This window comes from Hyperoodon ampullatus (assembly GCF_949752795.1).
Source record: "Hyperoodon ampullatus genome assembly, chromosome: 8".
Classification (NCBI taxonomy): domain Eukaryota; kingdom Metazoa; phylum Chordata; class Mammalia; order Artiodactyla; family Ziphiidae; genus Hyperoodon; species Hyperoodon ampullatus.
Window position 1 is genome coordinate 92,131,057 of NC_136921.1, and position 20,523 is coordinate 92,151,579.

A 20,523-nucleotide genomic window follows, 5' to 3' on the forward strand; every position below is an offset into this window, starting at 1 on the left:
GACAAAAGGAGGACTCTCAAGGGGCATACTTAAAGTCACTCTGCCAGGTTTCAGTCTGAGGGCTTTTTGAAATGTTGGTTGCAAAATTATATATTATATATATATATAAATTATAAAGCATTATAAAGAATTTATAAATGAAATCCATGAGATTAAAAAAATAAGTGATGATAAGGAATTGTAAAGAAGAGCATGATTTTCATGCTTTGTTCACTGAGAAGATCCAGCAGCAGGTATGAATATGAACTTTTATAAGCAGCTCCTTCTGCATTCCTCTTTAAATGCCATGACTTTCCCCAGTTAAATAAGAAAAGATTGTGGGACAATATCCAGCAGAGGTGAAGTGAGGCAGTAGAAAGGCCATTACATCAAAACCAAGGCCACAGATGAGTAGGACAAAGCGAATTTGGTGGGAGTGTCACTTAAGCTTTCTATATGTCAATTTCCTGTGGATTAAAAATAGCAGGTGTATCTAACATCACAGATAGGGAGTAAAGTAAAACAGATGTGAAAAATCAGGAATGACAATATGATGGGTTAATATTACTCCTTAAATTCTGGAAGCTGCTATTTTCATTTGAAATTCAAGTAACTTCCTTTTTAACCTGAAGATTTCAAAGTATTTAATGGGAAGTATAAAAGTAAGCCCAAATGATTGTGAACCAGTAATGAAACACTTAAATTAACATGGAAAAGCACACGAGAGTCCTTTCCAGCATTTACTGTAACTAATCACATAGGAAGGGTGTGTGGAGTTGGGTTCATTCCAAAGTAGCTTTTCAGACTAATACCAAAAATTTATCAGCCCCACCAAATACATGTCTTCATCCTCCTAAGCTTTACCCACAGTAAAAGGAATTTATTAATTTCAAGAATTCATCTCATTTATGGCCTAAGTATGCACAGGAAAATGAATAATGTTAAAAAAATAATTCAACATGGGTGGTCAAGGTCAATTTAGCAAAGCAAGGTATACCTGACACAACAGTGATGGGCCTTACACATGGGGACCCAGCTTATTCAGAGACACCAGAAGAGCGAGGGTGGGAGACGCAGACGGGAGAAAAGAGAGTTGAGGATCCTCTTATAATATCGTAGACATCATTCTTGATTTTTCATCCAAACTTTCATTATTAAATAAAAGAGCATTATGTCCCATATATAACTAAAATAATCTATTCTAGATTCTTTTAAAGCTTTACTTGTCTGATTTTATGCTGTCATATATTTAATGGATAATATAATACAGATAAGAACTTACCTTTGTTGCTTATAGTCATTAAAAATTACATTTCCATCTTCAAGACAGTATTCTAGGTTTTTGTATTTTTTATTTTTTTTAGAGTAATGTGACAGGGCTCAGCAGTCCCTAAAAGTGCTGAAAGCGAAGTGGTAGATAAGCCTGAAACTTAATGGTTGTGAGGTCCTTAAAAAACAATACTGTGTTTTTAATGGAGTTAGAGTGAGAAATGAAGCCGTTTTGCTTTCCCTGCATGTGTTTCTCACTTTGAAGTTTAAAAAGCAGCTCAGTCTGATTGAGGTAGGTAGGGGGTAAAGAACTGGCCAGGTTTTACACATGAAAGCAAATACTTAGAAGCAGAATTAAAAGCCAATGCACACTAAACTGTGAGTGTTAACCCATGTCAGCCCTAATTCTACTCAAAAAGTGGTGTGTGAACATTCAAAGCTGATGACACTAGTCTCCTTGCCAGGAGCACCGTCCCAAACTCACGCCGCAGAGCTGGAAACAGGGAGCGCACCTTGCTCAGGGTTCAGTGGTTGCCGTTTGTCATGCATCTCAGACAGAGGTGAATGTTTAAGATGGAAGGGGCTTTTCAAAACCCTGTGGCCCAGACCATGGGGTCAGAGCAGAAAACCATGTTTCATGGAACTCTCATGTCTAACATGATATTAATAAAAGTAAAAGAAAAACGTAAAAAAACTGAGATTTCTATGGTCAAATGTTTGAGAAATTCAGAATTAATCAAGGTTAAACGTGTTTCTTTTCCAAAGGACTTCTCCGAGCCTTCAGTATTTTAATGTGCAGGAGAGGTTCCCTAATTATTGGGCCTGATAGCTTTTTCTGAAAAGTTATGGGTGGATACTTATGTCTCATGGGGCACAGTTTGGGAAATACTGAGATAAAATATTACTATCCTTGGTTTATAGATGAGGGAGTTGAGGCCCAAGGAGAACTAGGGTCTCCGGCCTCTGAGTACCAAATCTTCCCAGGGGACCGATCAGAAATCAGAGAAAAGATAAGCTGCAACCTTTTTTGGCAACACACATATCCTGGAAGGGTGTCCTAAAACTAATACTTCTGAAAGTGCGGTATACACACTCTTCTTTCCTGGCTCGGTCAGGACACACAGACCCTCCCAAGTCATGATTACCTGATACAAAGGCACACAGATGCTATCGATCCACTCCAATTGCAACCGAGGCAGCTCATCCTTCCGGTTCCGATCAAAAATAGCCTAGAATGGGGGAGGAGAACCTTGCTTTATTACACTGGAGTCTTTTACAGGCGCTTTGTCAAACACTTTGTCACAATGATCTGAATTTTACCAACTGAACACTTCACAAACCACAATCAATCTTTACACGTACTTTCTTTTATCTATGATGAGAAATAAAGTATTTTCACCTCTTTTTATGAGATTTGTAAATGAATTTATTTGAACTTTATAGCACACAACTCCTTGGGGCCAAAATCTGTCTTCAGTTATAGGTAACTGCCACTAAATCAAGTCATCAGGTCACTGGGAATTGGGTACAAGTCAAAGGAAGGGGAAATGTGTTTTTTGCTACAAAAATAGTGCAGGCTTTTATTTTTATAGCGAGAGAGGGTGTGATAGATTGGAAAAGATCCTTAAAAGCAATTTCATTTTAAATAGAAATTATTTGTATTAATTTTTCAGGGTGGGGACAATTTTGTGTTTCTCAATAAGATCCTGTCGTGAATAAATTCCTAAATTTTTATCTATCACTGGATGGATGATGGGGGCAGGTACCCATTCTCTCCCCATTCTCAGCCTTTAAACGTTATGATATTATAATGTTCAGAAAACTTAAAGAAGTGACATATTCCGTTGGGCAGACATAAAGACAATCAGTTGGAATTGGATGGCTGAGATAGAGTCCTCGGACAAACACTGCCTGTTCTACGCCAGTGAGACTGTCCCTCCCTTTATTCCTAAGGAGTAAGGCCAGGGTCTAAGAAGCAACCCTGCCCTGCCTATAGTCTTACAGTAGGTTTCATCTTGCCTCTAAATAAAATGTGGCATCCACATCATTTTGGCGTTCACATAGGTTGTGAGGGCAGATTCACGACATCTCCTTGGTTCAGATACATTGAGAAATTCTGCATCCTTCAGACTTAGGAACAAAGGTGGGAGTGGGTGGGGCCCAAATCACTAGCCGCTGAGGTCACAGTAGATAGAAGGACTATCTTTCCGCTGAGGAAAATACCTCCAAATTAGGGAGGAGGTCACCATCTCCTACTGCTCTGCTCATCCTTGATTGTAATGTGAAATGTAAATATCAGGAAGGAGGACTAGGCATTTGGAGAAGACTCTGAAATATGCTGGAGGAAGGGCTGGTTCTTGTGAACTGCATGAATCTTGGTCCATAATGTTCCTTTAAAAAATATTACTCTGGGGCTTCCGTGGTGGCGCAGTGGTTGAGAGTCTGCCTGCCGATGCAGGGGACACGGGTTCGTGCCCCGGTCCGGGAAGATCCCACATGCCGTGGAGCGGCTGGGCCCGTGAGCTATGGCCGCTGAGCCTGCGTGTCCGGAGCCTGTGCTCCGCAACGGGAGAGGCCACAACAGTGAGAGGCCCGCGTACCGCAAAAAAATAAATAAATAAATAAAATAATAAAAAAATAAAAAATATTACTCTGTTTTATCCTCTCTAGCTCTCATTGTTATCTGAGATTTATTTAATGACTGTTTCTGGTGCATAGTATATAGTTATGTATTTTTTTTTAATTTACTGGTTTTTAGTATATTCACAATTAGCTGTGTAACCATTACCACAGTCAATTTTTTAAAATTAATTAATTAATTATTTTTTATTTTTGGCTGTGTTGAGTCTTCATTGCTGCCAGCTGGCTTTCTCTAGTTGCGGCGAGTGGAGGCTGCTCTTCGTTGCAGTGCATGGGCTTCTCATTGCGATGGCTTCTCTTGTTGTGGAGCACGGGCTCTAGGCGCATGGGCTTCAGTAGTTGTGGCACACGGCCTCCGTAGTTGTGGCTCGTGGGCTCTAGAGCAAAGGCTCGGTAGTTGTGGTGCATGGGCTTAGCTGCTCTGCAGCATGTGAGATCTTCCAGGACCAGGACTCGAACCTGTGTCCCCTGCATTGGCAGGCAGATTCTTAACCACTGTGCCACCAGGTAAGTCCAACCACAGTCAATTTTAGAACATTTTTATCACCCCAAGGAAAAAAAAATCACATATAAATTAGCAGTCGCTCTTCATTCTTCCTCAACCCCCCCAAGACATAGGCAGCCACTAATTCACTCTCTATCTCTATGGATTTGCCTGTTCTGCACATTTCATATAAATGGAATCATATGATATGTGGTATTTTGTGACCAGCTTCTTTCGCCTAGCATAATGTTTTCAAGGTTCACCCCTGTAAGCATGCATCAGCACTTCAATCATTTTTATTGCCAAATGATATTTCCTTGTATCATTATTGTATACCATATTTTATTTATCCACTCATCAGTAGATGGACACTTGGGTTGTTTTGACTTTTTGGATATTATATATAATGTTACAACAAACATTCAAGTTTTTGTGTGGATGTATGTTTTCATTTCTCTTGGGGCTATACCTAGAGGTAGAATTGCTGGCCACATGGTAACTCTAATGTTTAATGTTTTGAGGAACTGCCAAACTGTTTTCCAAAGCAGTTGCATCATTTAAATTCCCACCAGCAATGTACAAAAAGTTCCAATTTCTCCACATCCTTGCCAACTCTTGTTATTGTCTTTTTTATTATAGTCATCTTAGTGGGTGTGAAGTGGTATCTCAGTGTGGTTTTGATTTGTATTTCCCTGATGACTAATGATTTTGAACATTTTTTTTCATGTGCTTATTGGCCATTTATATATGTTCTTTAGGGGAATGTTCATTCAGACCCTTTACCCATTTAAAAAATTGGGTTGTCTTTCTATTGTTGAGTTGCAATAGTTGTTACATATTCTAGATACTAGGCCCATATTAGATATGTGCTTTGTGAATAATTTTTCCCATTCTGTGAGCTGTCTTTTCACTTTCTTGATAGTGTCCTTCAACACACAAAGTTTTAAGTTTTGATGACATACAATTTCTCTATTTTTTGTTTGTTGTGCTTTTGGTATCACATCTAAGACACCATTGCCAAATCCAATCCAGAAGATTTATATCTTGCTTTTTTCTAAGAGTTTTATAGTTTTAGCTCTAACATTTAGGTCTGTGATACATTTTGAGTTTATTTTAGGCTATGGTGAGAGATAGGGTCCATCTTCATTTGCATGTGATATCCCGTTGTCCCTGTGCCATTCGGTGAAAAGATTATTTTTCCCCCATTGCATTATCTTGGCACCCTTGCCAAAAATCAGTTGACCATAACTGTAAGGGGTCATTTCTGGACTAGTCACTTATTAACAAATGTTTGATGAGTGTGTAAGATACCACTTTGTCTTGTGTTTACCCTTTACAGAATTTTGCATCTTGTAACTGATTATTGGTGATTATTTATTTAATGTCTATATTTCCCACCAGTTGACAAGTTCTTGAGGGCAGGGAAGATGGTGCCTTGCTCATGGCTGGATGCACTGTGTCCAGTTTTATGCTTGATACTTGAAGGTGTTCAAGCATGTGCTATTAACTGACTCACTGCTTCCAGTATTAATCTGGATGTTGCCCAGATTAGCCTTTGTCTTCATGAAGCTACTCTGGTGACCTTTAGGACTATGACACCTGAAAGGGCTCTTGGACAATTTTATTCCTAAATATCATGCAACAGTGGGCACAGCAGGTGTCCAATCTGGGTGTGTGCATTTCCAGACATTTCTGGAAAAGCACTAATGTGGGATAGCCCTGCCACAGCAGTTAGGCCTGAGGAGATAGTCATCAGCCGTGTTAGGTAGGCTTCTGTGGGGAGTGAGCAGCACTTATAGCTATGTATCCACCACAGAATTAATTTCATTTATGTCTCCAGAAAAACCCTTAATCTGAGTCTACAAAAATTCCTTAGTGCTGCACCACTGCACCTGCCAGCTTGCCAATGCTGTCAATTGACTTATATTTTTTTCATTTAATTAAATAACACCCAGGGCCCCTGTGGTTTTGCTGCATTGTAAACCCTTCAGAGGTGGCCTCTGAAACAGTTTTTTAAAGAGGAGAAAAGCTTTTATTTGAAAATAGATATACATATAGCTGACAGAAATTTGAGTTGTGCTACGTTTTACACATTAACTATGTATCCCAATCTAGTATCTGTATTTTGTAACCAAATTTGGTGACATCACCAAAGAAGAACAAAGGGATGTGTTGAAACCAGTATAAATAGATATTGCTTTGGAAACTAAAATAATTGATGGGTGTTTTAACTTATGTAGTCTTTCTGACCTTTGTAGGTAAACAACAAATAAAGAATAGTCAAAATTAGTAAGTCTGTGAGTTCTTTAAGCTAGGAGCTAGTTCTGCTGCTTTTCCTTGTCTTTAAATGTCAGCAAAGAAAGGTGTTTTAAAACTTGAAGATCTTATAAATAACTCCAAATATTCAAAACTGAGTTGATTTGAATCCTCATAAACAGATATTCTTGACAATTAACACATTCCTTGAGCTGCAATGAATCTTCTGTGCTGTGGCAGGCTTTAGAATACTCTGGACCATTCTTTGAGTCGTTGGGTGATATGTTTGAAGCTACCCATTCATTAAGAATAAAGAGGCCGCCCTCTCCTTGAGGGTGGTGACTGAGGCATTTATGTCTTTGTCTCCTGATTAGTAAAAACAGAATCATGCTTAGCCTACAGTAAGCATTCTCAAATAATAATTGAATGGATGAATCCAATCTAAGTAGCATTTCAATAAGCAGAACTTAGTTCCCCAGATGCAACTTTTCATTTCGCAAAAAAGGAAAAGAAACAGAGACTTGATTTGCTTTTGGGATTTTGGAAAGTTCAAAATTGGAAAGTAAAATCCAGAATATCCATTATTTACTGCACCTGCCTGTTCTAGCCCATCAAGGCTGGACAGCTTGCTTGCGTTTAATTTTTTTCTGTATTTCTGTTTCAAAGTAGCCACTGACTACATATGAAATGCCAGCCCTAGGCTTTGAGTTATTCAAATACTGCTCTGCGATCCTCCCTTGTGCCTGCTTCTCCCACTGTGGGAGTACAGGAAATGCTTGTTAAGTAGATCAGCCCTGTTAATCAGAAACCTGGGAATAAGAGTGTTTAGCATCTAAGTTCAATTAAAGCTTTAAACTTTCAAGAGTGCTTCCTTAAATCCATTCTCTGTCTTTCCCATTTTCAAGGTGTGATTTGAAGTTATTTTTGAAAATGTCATTCGAAAGGGTAAATACGTCATAAGAAAAGGAAGAGCTTACTGAAGGGATGAGTTTGAGTTCTGCTCTCTCCCGATCTCCTTGTTCAAAGAACTCGCTGGTTACAAGTTCAGCCACCTGAAACACAGAAATATTTAAATTGACAGATATGTGTAATTCATCACGAGACACAGAAGTTATTTCTGGCTTATGTGTATGGTAGTTATCTTCAAGACAGACAATCATTTAAAAAGCTTATGAGTGAGTACATTAACCTTTTGTGTTTGAAGGTATTATAGAATTTAATCAATGAAACTGATTTCCTTTTAATCAGAAGAACTTGTGCAATGTTTTTTTATTTATTTTTGTTGAAATAGAGTTGAAGTACATTTGCAATGTATCCTTAAACACATGCCAATAGACCATCTCTGACAGTAGAGCTTATATATACACATGAGGCACAAGGTTGCCACCTTCAAAGCAGGAAATGTTCTTATCCAGAAAAATGAAGCAAATAATAACCTAATAATAACTGATGTTATATTATTATACTATATTTATAATAATAATTCAGCCAACTTCCGGTTGTTTCTGTGCAGATTCTTTACTTTGTCGCATACTTGTATTTTAGTTTGGTTTCATCTTGCCATCACAAAAACTCCTTAACCACGTCACCCTGCCAGTATTTATGTGCACTCTGGAACGGATACACCCAGGGCCCACCCCTTACTTCCTACAGTAGCCGTCAGTCAAGGGGCAGAATGAATGCTAGATTCACTGTTCATACCAGACTTTTACAGTATGTTATGATATAGCCTGAAGAATGTGATTTGGTCCTCAGGCTGTCTCAACCCATGTACTAAATAACAGTGTTTATTTATGGTGGGTTCTAGTTGGTACTGCACAATGGAATGGCTGTTCTACCCCAAACCACAGAGATTTTTTCCAAAGTAAGGACACATATTTTTCTACTTTTCATCCATTAGTGTGGATGGTCAGAAACTACTGATCATGGTCAAGCTTACAGAGATTTTCTTCTTCCCCAAGCCCTGTGCTTCTACTGATAGTTTTATGGGAAGCAAACTGAGGTAACAGATAAGTGCTGAACAGGTGTTTTCAACAACACTATGATGTACATCTAGGATATCTCTGAGGTGAACTAGCTGGATTACAAAATATTGGAAGAGCAGAAAAGAAATACCAGACAACTTGATGGCAAGAAGGTCTGGATCCCCAGACTAATTTTTCTCTATTCCAGGCTCTTGTAAAGATGAGGTTTTTAGGTCTGGCAAAGGTTAGAGTGGCTTAATTTTGGTCAAGTGCAGAGAATCAAGATAATTTACCTAAAGTAAATCTCTCAGGAGATTTGTCAACCATAAATGGTAACCACTGCCAAAACTTAACAACAACATCTAACACCCCCACACACATCTGAGAGTAGCAAGTATGCAGTGATTTATTAAAAAATAGAATGGCCAGTTCAGATTTTAAACATTTAAAAAATTCAACAGCATAAAACCAGTTGGAGCTGACTAAGTCTTTCTAGGACCTGGTTCACTTGTCCCTCTCCAGTCTCTGCCACTGCCTTTCACTTTAGCACTCCAGGCCTCTCTCATTGGTCTCTGGCCTTCCTTTTGAGAAGAAATGGTCCCCTAAGGACCTGGCCTCATTATTCAGTTCCCGTAACTCTCCCTCAGAATCCTCTGAGGTGGATCTTTTGCACTAAAGAATGCACGTGTGCATATGAGGTCACCCCAAAGTGGGAGTCCTGCAGAGGTCAGTAGCCCCTGGAAAGCAAAGAAATTAAAACAAAATCCTTTTCCTTGAGCTTTCTAAAGTGGTCTTGGGTATTTCCCCTGTGCTTCTTTCACAGCTCAACTTGTACCACTGTTTCATTTGTACTTAAAATCCCAATCAGGACTATTAAGTGTCTCCTGATTGAATTTTTTATTAAAAAAGGAAATTGAGATGCTACTCAGGCCTTGGGGGCTGACTGGGGAAACCCACATGCTTAGAGTCATGTGTGTGAGGAAGGCAAAGTGAAATAGACACCAATGAAAACACATTTTGAAAGGGAATTTTAAAAAAATCAACATCCAGGAAATTGGAAATATATTTCTATTCTTAAAATAAGTTTCTATTGTTTTTGTCTGTTTCCTAAAATCCTATTGGAAGTGAGTAACGTTTTGAAAATACCTAACCTATTCAATTCAGATACAAACACAAATGAGATCTACAGTTTAGAGTTGTGACAAGATTTCTGATGGAAACATTTGGAAAAAGATGGTTTTGTGTTTTATTTCCCTGACCTCATGAGTTTCTGCACTCGGCAGAAGTTCAAATCCTAAAAATAAAATAATATTTATATCAGTGACCAAGAAGACCACCTACAGTGGCCATTGGGCCTCTTCGTTCTATAATCTCAGTGCGGAAACTTTTTTCCTTTCAAGTACTTTGGTCACTTTCTGGCTCCCACGTGGGCTGCTGCTCCTTTAGTTGTGACATGCATTTCACTGGGGCCCTGAAGGCCCTGGCAGATCATCCCTCATCTACCCCCTTTCTAATCTTCTTTATTTTCCCCCAGTTCCCCTAAATTTCTCCTACTCTCTACTACCTTCTACCCCTATCACAGGGGCCACTCTCAATACTACACTTTTTCCCACTACCTGGAAGAGCCACTTACATATTCCCTGCAGTTTATTCCCAAACTGTACTGTAAGGGAGGCCTTTCCACACTGGGGAAGGGAAGGGTGGGCAGAGATGTAGAAATAAGCAATGCAACCACACAAATCCTTCACCATAACCTGCTTTATGTAACTTCAAGCATGTCACACTAAAACGAAAACCAAGGCATTGGAAGAGAGCTATTCATTGGAGGAGAGTCTATAGGAAAACTGCACCACCTGCACTGAACTGTGATGTGAACAAGACATAAACTTTCATTTGTGCTAAGCAACTAAAATTTGAGATTATATTTGTTACTGCAGCAAAGCCTAGCTTAGCCTTGACTAACAAAAATTGGTATGGAAGTGAGGTAGTGCTATTAAACAGAAAGGAAGGGAAGGAAGGGAGAGAGAAAGGGAAAGGAAGGAAGAAAAGAAAGAAAGGAAAGACCCTACAATATGTGCCATTGGCTTGGGGGCCAGGTATTTATAAAACAGTGAGGTTGTTAGAAGCTATGAGGATGATGATCCATGTTACACAGTGGCAAAATATTTTGTACAGTTCTCATGGAAATAAAGCAAACAATGTACCCAATGAATTTATAGCCTTAGGGGAAGAGACTGGAAAACAAAGTTAATAGCATGTGATGGTTGCTGTTGACTGTTTTGCTACGTATTGTAAGAAGTGAGCTCAGAAAAGTGTTGGCAGGTCTATAACTAGGAATGAAAGGGAATAGAGAAAGTCACAAATTCAGGATCTTGTAGGGATAGAATATGAAGCTGCTTCTTAATCCCAAACTGTGAAAATAAAAATTGAGATACACTTTGAATGACAAAGGCTGATCAAGACTCAGCCTTGCAACAAGAATCAAATTGAAGGTGTGGCCAGTAACACATAGTTAACAACTATGAATGAATTAGGTGGCACACACAACATCCTTTTAGTTAGACAAAATGGCCCAGAAAAAGGATTTAACTACATGGTTTCCTCACTGGTGCCAATACTAGGCCCCAAATACTAGGAATTAACTGTTGAGAGAGGAAGAAAGATGTATGTATGCTGTATTTCCTTGTTCCTGAATATAAGGAAGCAAAGAAATACAGTAGATCTAAGAAGGTTGTATAGAATCTAACTGTGGATGTGGTTATTAGCAAATGGAAATGACTGGAATCAAAGACCTAAGAAGGTGACTAAATGTGCCAGAAAACTCCACAAGCCTTTGACTATTTAAAACTTAAAACAAGCCTTGGGTCTTCAAACTTCTTTAGGGAGGAAGGAGGCTGAGAAAGCTGCTTGGCCTTTAAATCTAGCCAAGGAGGATAATGGAAAAGGAATAATTTCCTAGGGTGGATCTAAAGGCCATGGAAAATATTGAATTGGGCAGCATCTCCCTGAGAATCAAGGCCCACCACAGAGTAGAAGGCCCTCCCAGAGAATGCCCAGTGGGACTTTGGAATTGCTGTGGACCCCTAACTGCCAAATATTGCCATCTCTTCCCTTTCTAAATGGGATTGTCATAATGAGTATTTTGTGGAGTGGGTGTTATATGCTGCATTTTGGGTGTGTGTGGGTCTTTAGTTCATCTTTAGTTTAATCTTTACAGACCTGCTGTAGAGATTAGCACACGATCACCCAGAGATCCTGGACTTCCAGCTTAATATCATGACTGATGGGATATTTGGGTCAACTCCCTTGGAGGGAGGGCGGGGGATGAGTATATTTTGCCTGGAGGAAGGAGAGTGAATCACACTTGTGGTGATTAGAAGGGCAAACAGTGGTAGTCATGTTTTCACCAACTATTTCTGGCTTTCTACTTTCCGGGCACATGGAAAGATGGGCACTCCCTGGCTGGGTGGGGTCATGTGACCAAGTTCTGGCCAATGAATTGCAGGGGCAGGACAGCATTTAACTTCCAGTGTAAGACCCACCCGGGCCTCTGCTGGAATGATCCAGACAGTAGCTGCTCCTTCAGCCCCAGTCCAGGATGACGACAGAGGAGCCAGCCAAGCCCAGAGGCACATGCCTCCAGGTGATGTGTTAGCTTAAAACACTGAGATTTTGAGCTTAGTGATAACATAGCCCATTCTGCCAACACACTTGCATCATTTAAAAATGCTGATTAGTGCCTCCTGTGTAAGAAAGCATAAAACACTAAGAATGAAGGCTTTGGAACCTCATCTGCTAGGATTTGAATTCCTCCTCCACCACTTACCAGCTATATGCCTCAGGCTACGTATCCTTTCTAAGCCTCATTTTTCCCATTGGTGAAATAGGAATAATCATTGTAGTAGTTTCCTAGTGCTGTCATAAATTACCACAAATTTGGTGGCTTAAAGCAACAGAAATGTATTCTCTCAAAGTTCTGGAGGCCAGGAGTTCAATATCCGTTCACTGGTCAGAAATCAAGGTGTTGGTAGGGCCATGCTCCCTCTGGAGGCTCTAGGGGAGAATCTGTACTTTGCCTCTTCCAGTTCCTGGTGGCTGCCAGCATCCTTCTGCCTGTGGCCACATCACTCCAATCTCTGCCTTGTCTTCACACACCTTCTCCTCTTCTGAATGTGCCACCCCCCTGTGCCTCTCTCTTATGATTGAACTTGTGATTGAATTTAAGGCCTACCTGGGTAATCCAGATAATGATGATGATAATGATAAAGATGGTCCGTAACATAATCACATCTGCAAAGACCCTTTTTCCTTCTAAGGAAAAACCATTTACAGGTTCCAGGGATTAGGACCTGATATCTTTGGGTTGCCATTATTCAGCCCACTACAGTCACAATACCCACCTCAGAGGATTTTTGAGGATTAAATGATATAATACTTATAAAGCAGTCACTTAACATTGGTTATTTAGTCAATAAATATTAGTTTTTTATTGTTATATGAATGTATCTTATTTTCCCTTAAATGTCAAGTCTCAGGATACCAAGTTATCATTTTAGACCCCGCAGCCCATCCAGTAGGTGCCTCATAAAACCAAAAGGGCTATTAACCAAATACCATCAAGGTAATAAAGGATCTTTAGTTGGGTAGTTATGGGATTAAAAACTATTCTAGCTCTAGAACTAACACTTTTGGGCAGTAAAACCAGATAGGTGGTAAAGGCATTAAATTTGGGATACAAACTAAATTAGATACTGCACATTTTGGCCAAAGAGCCCTCTGATCTCTAAATAGACTTTAAAGAAAAAGAAAAATAGAAATTCCTTTTTATCCTTTTTTTTTTCTTCAGATGTGAAAAACTGGACCTTGTACTAAAACATGGTTACCTATTCAAGAACACTGTGTATGAAACTCCTGCCTTAAGAAATGGTCAAGGTGTTATTTGGATTTAGTGCATTAAAAAAAAATCTTACAGTGTCAGAAATATTATTTCTCAGTGGAAGCACGATAAAGAAAGGTTGGGCAATAAACCGTCGCTCTAAACCTCCTGCTATTTTTTACACCACGTTAATACTGATGCAAATTGACTCAGGTTTCAGTGCCTGGTAGACAGGGCTCTGGGAATACTGTCCCCTCCAGTCCCTCCTCGGCTGAGCCCTGCCATTAATCACCACTCGCCTGTCTGGAGATCTCCCACGGTTTGGTCACGGCTCCAAGGTCACAGGCTGTCATTAACATTGATCTGAAAAACAGAACCAAACAAAACAGCCTGAATAATCTTTTGTTGCATTCCTAAACAAACCCGTCCTAGATACATACATAAATAAAATGGGACCACGGCCAGCTTACATCTTCTTTTCCTCAACAAGGGCAGCACTGTTTATAGACCCATGTTTAGTACCTCCATCATGCGGCCGCACTACTTCGGAAGACAAAGCTCGCACACACTCTCGGTGGCCCTTTTGTTTTGCCTGCGGCAGATCAAGGAAAGCCAAGCACTGCTTTCTCTATACCTGAACCAAGCAAGCTCTACTTAAAATAATTTGTAATGGACAATGCTTTTTACTTTTAACTCTCAGCAAGGGAATCAGTATATTATACTCTATACATAGCTCATAAACCTGTTTACCAATGTATCACTGATTGATAGGGACGCAAGAAAACCCACACCAAAAAGGCGAACCACATGCCCCGTTAGGGGCTCCTGAATTTTCTTTCTTTCTTTTTTTTTAATTTAATTTTTATTGGAGTACAGTTGCTTTACTATGTTGTGTTAGCTTCTACTGCACAGCAAAATGAATCAGCCATACATATACGTATATCCCCTCCCACTTAGGACACCACAGTGCATTAAGTAGAGTTCCCTGGGCTATACAGTATGGTCCCATCAGTTGTCTATTTTATACACAGTATCAATAGTGTATGTGTGTCTCCTGCATTTAAGATTTATGGGGGAGAACCACGCAGTTTGACTCCAGTTTACTACCTGGCTACAACCATGTTTTATAAGCATTACGAAGAAGAAACATATTCAGCTACAGATTTCATTAATTTGAGCCCATAAGAAAGCACAGGAACTATCTGAATCAGATTTTTGAGGGGCAGATTTCTATTGGTTTAGAAATCTAGAATCCACATTGAAACCTGGATATAAAAAAAAGGGGGAACAATTCAAATTGTAGATAGCTCTTGTGCTTCTAACTGGATGTGGTGAGAAGGGAAAAATCAGGCACGCTCTTTGTCCAAAATCTGCTTTCTTTTACTAAAACCAGCATCGCGTGATGAAAACTAACGACGGATCTGAGCTGGGAAACCACATCTTGGCTAACTCCTTTTGGAAGAAAGCGGTGTGTTGTCGAAGGTCAGAGGGCTGCCCTGATGTCAGGTGTTAACATTTCATACCCTGCCAGATTCTACTGCCTTGGAAACATGTCTGCTTCCCAGATGGCAGAGCATGCCTGGATGGTGGTAGGGTTTGTGTAACTTCTCCAGGAAACCCTCCAGGGAACAAGGCAGACTGGCAGATAACAATAGGTCATTCAAAGCACAACCAGGCAGCGCCAGCATGAGCAGCCCTCTAGGAATCAGGCACCGTCTAATTCCAAACACTCCTGTGCTAAGCCCTGTGCAAAGAGACACACCAGTCTATTCTTTGTGCTTCATCTTTTGTGACAAGCACTTCTACAGTGCTTACATGTACCTGCCTCTGTACTAAGTGCGTTACCAACTACCTAACTAACTACTAACTAAATGACTCCTCATCACAAGATGCTGTTATTTCTATTTTACAGAGAGGTCAATGGCAGCATGGAGAGATTAAGTAACTTTCCCAAAGTGCGTAAAGGATTCAGGATTCCGTGCTTATCGCAAAGCTGCCAGAGCCCCTCTTGCTAAACTCCAGTGATTCTCATTTTAGGTTCTGCTGGTACCAGAGAGGGACATGACTGTAGGTAGTGCATTAGACTTTGTAGTCTCTCTCCCGGACAGGAAATAATCTCTGTGAGGTTGCCTACTTGTACCATAGTTGGATAATTACTTAAGTTCCATCTGCTTGATAATTTGAAACTTACTTCTCAAATTCATATCAACATTAATCAGTCAATCAACAAGTTTATTGAGTATCTGCTAGGTGCTCTGATGATGAGAATTCTAATAGCTACCATTTATTGCAAAGGCCTTAGAGGGTGATTTACATAGTCTCTATATGAGGCAGGGATACTATTATTATCTCCATTTTACAAAGCAAATAGTGCTTTGCATTCCTGGATCAGAGAGGTCGGGTACCTTGCCTGAGGTTACACTGCTAGGAGCTATCAAAGCTAGGATTGGGATCCATACAGTCTGACAGAAGAGCCTCTACTTTCAATGAATACTCTGCAGTGGAGCAGAAAGTCTGTACAGAGAAGGAAGACTGAAAAAGGCTGGGAGGGAGGATGGTGGAGTGTCTGAAACCTTTATCCAATTGGCGTGGGGAGTCGATGAAGGTTGGGGACACAGGAGGAACCTGGCCAGAGATTCAAGGAGAGAACTTTAGGTAGTAGATGTGGAAATAGTTTAAAGAAGTAGAGAATGGAAGCAGAGAGACAGTAGGAAAGCATAAATTGATAAGGGCATAAAACAAAGGAGGGGAGAAGGGAAAGAAAGTCAAGGATAGGGCTGGGAGCTTGCCCAGGAAGAATGAACAGAAGGCGAATGGGCAGTTTTACCTTATTTTTTAGATCAAGCCTCTGTACTTGAAAGGTCTTCTCTAAAATATGAGAGCAGGGAGGGAGTTTGTAGCAACTGTTTGAGTCCTGAGGTCTGCACAACTCTAGTGCATTTTAGAGTCAGGTGGTGCAATCTGCTTAGTGCGACGGCAGGAATGAACGGTCAGGAATGTCCTCTGTGGGGCGGGAAGGGGACGGTGTGTTCCTAGGGTATCTGAGACTCGCAGCAGCTTTGTTATCATGCCTCTCCAGGAGCCAAAATTATTTGAATAACTATCTTGTGATAATCATTATTTTCTTGTTTTTCTCTAGTTTTAAAAGCATTAACAACTCAAAAGGAATACACTGTAATTTAAAAGATATATCCAAATTCAGTAAAATATTACACGTATGAACTGAATTTTATGCTTACCATACAAAAAGATTACACCTCGCAGTCTGCACTCTGTTTCACTGTTTTAAATTTAGAACACAAATACAGACCCCAAATGGTCAACATAAAATGACAGAACGGAAGTAACTCAAGTTCTGTTTCTTTATCTTTAACATCACCGAGCTATCATTGTTTATTCTGAATATACGGTTTAAAAGCAGAAAGGTGACGGTCTCAGAGGTTGGAGACACAAACTGCAACTGAAGTGAGGGCAGAAAGTTCCAAACCGTTAGCAACTTACTCTTGAAAATGTGTCCGGAGTCCACCTGTGCCAGGGGCTGACGGAATAACTGGGCGTTCTTGGAATTAACTTACATGTACGATAGAGGCACAATGAAAGGATAAGTAATAATGTGCTAATTTGAAGCTTTCATAGCAATTATTTTGATACTCAACAGTAATCTCAGCCGTTGTTTAGAATTTATTTCAACAAAAGATTTTTCTCTGGGAGGAGTGTCTCATTGTTGACATTGTTTAGATTGCAGACACATGGTGATGATAAAAAGCAGACCAACTTTTAGTCGGTTTTATTACTATTTCAAAATTCTCTAAGCCAGTGCTCCCCCCAAGCCCTGCCAGCTGCCCACAACATGCACATGGTCAGAGTCCAGCTGTGAAATTGCGGTGGGGGAGGGCAGAGCTGGGGGAAGAGGAGAGTTCCTGAAGCATCTCACCTCTGCTTTATGTACCGTGCTTCTAAATACGATTTTCTTACATATGGGGTTCCCTGCCGAAGAATTTGAAAACATCTGTGGGAAAACACTCAGGTGGAGACATGGAACGGAGTGCTGGCGTTTTACAAGTTGTGCTCAGGAGGGAGGCCAGACCCAAGAAACCCGGTGGGGCCATTTGTGAGGATGCTGAGGAACAAGAGAAGAATTCCTTGAGGGACGATTACATTTAGGGGGCAGTGGGGAGGAGGAAGGACTAGAGAAACACAAATAGGAGAAGAAAAAGTCAGAAGAAAGTAGAAAATACAGAAGAGCATGGGCTTTGTGGAAGCCAAGGCAGGGAAGAGTTTTAAGAAAGGAAAGGCCAACACAGTTAGGGCTGCAAAGAGATGAAGGAAGCTGAAGAGAACAAAGGCTGTAGGATCTGATCCTTAGGAGGTGACCGGTGACTTTCAAAACGCACAGAAATTACATTTCAGCAACTAAATTCCTCAGTGGAGGAATTCACTCTAAATACAAAACACTCTGTGGTAACTTCATACTTTGGAATACTATGCAACAATCAAAGATGATACTGGTATGGACATGGAAAGAATTCCAAGGCATACAGCTGAGTGAACGAGTTCAGATTGACATGTAAATATATAATTTATGTTAAAACGAACAAACAAACAAATCTACACTAAATAGTATGTTTCCCATGGGTACACATGTATGGAAATGCTCTGACAATAGTCTGAAAAGAAACAAGGAATTGCTAACAGAGCAAAGCTATGCACAGTATGGGAATTGGGAATGATGCTCAAAGAACTGGGGGGTTATCTGTAATGTTTTACTTTGTTTCAGAAAAATATATTCCTATCGTTACTTGTGGAATTAAAAATGATTTAAAAAGAAAGAAATTGCCTTGTAAGAGGTTAGAAGGAGTGTGAGTGAAGTGTGGAATTGAAGGAGAGAAGAAAACTACAATTGGACTTTAAGAAGGAGGCAGATTTTAGGGATTTTTTTTTTTTTACCAAGGAGATGGAAGCATATTGTTTAGGCTTAGAAAGGTCGTGCTGGTGGTGTGTGTGTGTGTGGGGGGGAGTCAGCTTTTGAAAATGCAAACCAAAGGAGTATAATTGACACAGCAAGGTCAGGGGGCGGGGAGGTGGAGGGACTGGAATAGGACACGAGCGGAGATGCTAGTGTTGAAGACAGGAAGGGTCCTTCCCACCCTCACCCATCACCAGCCCCCCGCCCCTGCCACCCCACCGGAAAGGATGCAGAAAAGGTCTGTAAAGATAACAGATCTTGATTTGTAAGACAAGCACGGTTGTCTTTAATTCCTCAAAAAAAAAAAAAAAAAAAAAAGCTAACACAGAGAAATAGTAATGCAGAGAGGGGAGAAGTAGAGCGCCCTCTGGTGAGAGAGTGAGAAGAGGGAAGCGGCAGGCAGGGCTCTGTGTTCTCAGATGGAGGCGGAGGTCTTGCACGCGCATGCGGGCCGGGGCTGGGGTAGGGATCCCACTGGGGGCGATGCCAGTGGTCGCCTGGCTGTGGAGCAGACACACTGCTCCCAGAAGCCCAGAAAGCTCACAAGCTTTCCCAGAAATGCTTAATAAATCTGGAACAGGACTAAGACACCAGAAAGTCTGGGGATAGGTGAGATGGGGACAGTGGAAGGACAGGGTATGAGAGAAAGAGGAATAGTGCCTAACCAGCTGGAGTGGCTGCGATCACGTGGTTAAAATGTGCCACATAAAAATGATGGTTTGCTGCTGTCTTTTCTAAACAACTGGGAAGAAGTCCTGTGAAAAGTCTAGAACAGATTCCTTATTTCGAGCACCAAAATCTTTTGATTGGCTTTCTATCTACAATGTCTATTGTCTCTAAAAAAACCCCAAACTTAACTCTCACTTTCCTTTGTTCTGTGTAACTGTTTCCGGAGGTTCAAAAATCCCCCTTCTCCTGCACTTTGCATGCCTGCTGAAACGGGACCAATTCAAACATCATTTTCTAATTTTGAAGGCAAATTTATGGAGAGGAGGCAAAATAAAATAAATTAGAAAACGAAAAGACACATTCTCTAATTATTCAACTAATTTCTGAACGTTTTGAATGTAAGCTTTGTTACTCTAAAAACTACTTGTGTGCTTTTAGCACTGTCAGAAATGCATGGCTAAATCGTCAAATAATGAAGAAACACATAAACAAGAGCAGTTTCTTACCGAAATATATCACGATGGTTTTTGATGTTCCAATCATATTCTCCTTTACTGACAAGTTCGAAGAATTCAGTTCTCCTCCTGCATGAAATCAAATGAAAAAAGAAAAGAAAACAAACCCTGCAATGAAATTTCTCAGTCTGTGCGGTGACATAAACACATTTATGGGAAAATATAAGACCACCTCAACCAAGTAACTTAATATTTGAAATCATGAGGCTAAAGTGCTATCAAAATAAATCACTTTAAAAAAAATGTTGAGGCTTCAAGAAAAAGCCACAATCATTTCTGAATGTATTTACAACGGAGGAGATTATCGAGCCATAAAACAGAAAACAGTGTGGTCCCGCATTTGGGATTACTTGATGTGAAGCCCTGTGACTCTTACTGAAAGTCAGAGAAGGGAGGCAAGGACACATAAAAAGCGGGAACAGTTCCAGAATGTTCTTTTATCATTCAACTTAGAACTGGCCTGTACAATGATCCAAGATACGATAAACTCCCTGGTAGTAAATTCAGGACAAATACTTTTATAGAGGTTAGAAGATAACTATTTCACCATTTCAGTGCTTAAAAACATAGGCTATGGAGTCAGAAATAACTCTGTTTAAATAATGGTTCAGTCACTTCCTTGCTCTGCAACTTTGGAAAGTCACTTAAACCCTCTGAGTCTCAATTTCCTAAGCTCTAACTTGGGGGTCCTATTTGCTGACTCAGAGTTATTGTGATTAAATGAGACGACATGCAATGCATTTAGCATGTGTCTACACATTTTAAGTGCTGGATACACATGCATGTGGAAACACATTTGGAGATGTACAGATATGGAAAAGAAGGGAATCTTCTCAAGTTGTGAATATACAGTGACATTTCTATTTTCAAAATCTTTCTTTAGTCTAGTTATATGATTTTCATAT

At 40.2% G+C, this 20,523-nt stretch overlaps 1 protein-coding gene across 1 annotated transcript in view; it reads right to left on the reverse strand.

Moving 5' to 3' along the window:
* PDE11A (phosphodiesterase 11A) overlaps positions 1-20,523 on the reverse strand; it is a gene marked incomplete at its 3' end in the record, with an annotated part of 451,285 nt that overhangs the window by 28,033 nt on the left and 402,729 nt on the right. Inside the window, exons 16-19 of the mRNA XM_079710707.1 lie at positions 19,610-19,687; positions 13,768-13,831; positions 7,606-7,680; positions 2,394-2,477 (exon numbers count right to left, since the gene is read on the reverse strand). Of these exons, the coding sequence (XP_079566833.1) occupies positions 2,394-2,477; positions 7,606-7,680; positions 13,768-13,831; positions 19,610-19,687 (301 nt within the window). The remainder of the gene's footprint in view (positions 1-2,393; positions 2,478-7,605; positions 7,681-13,767; positions 13,832-19,609; positions 19,688-20,523) is intronic.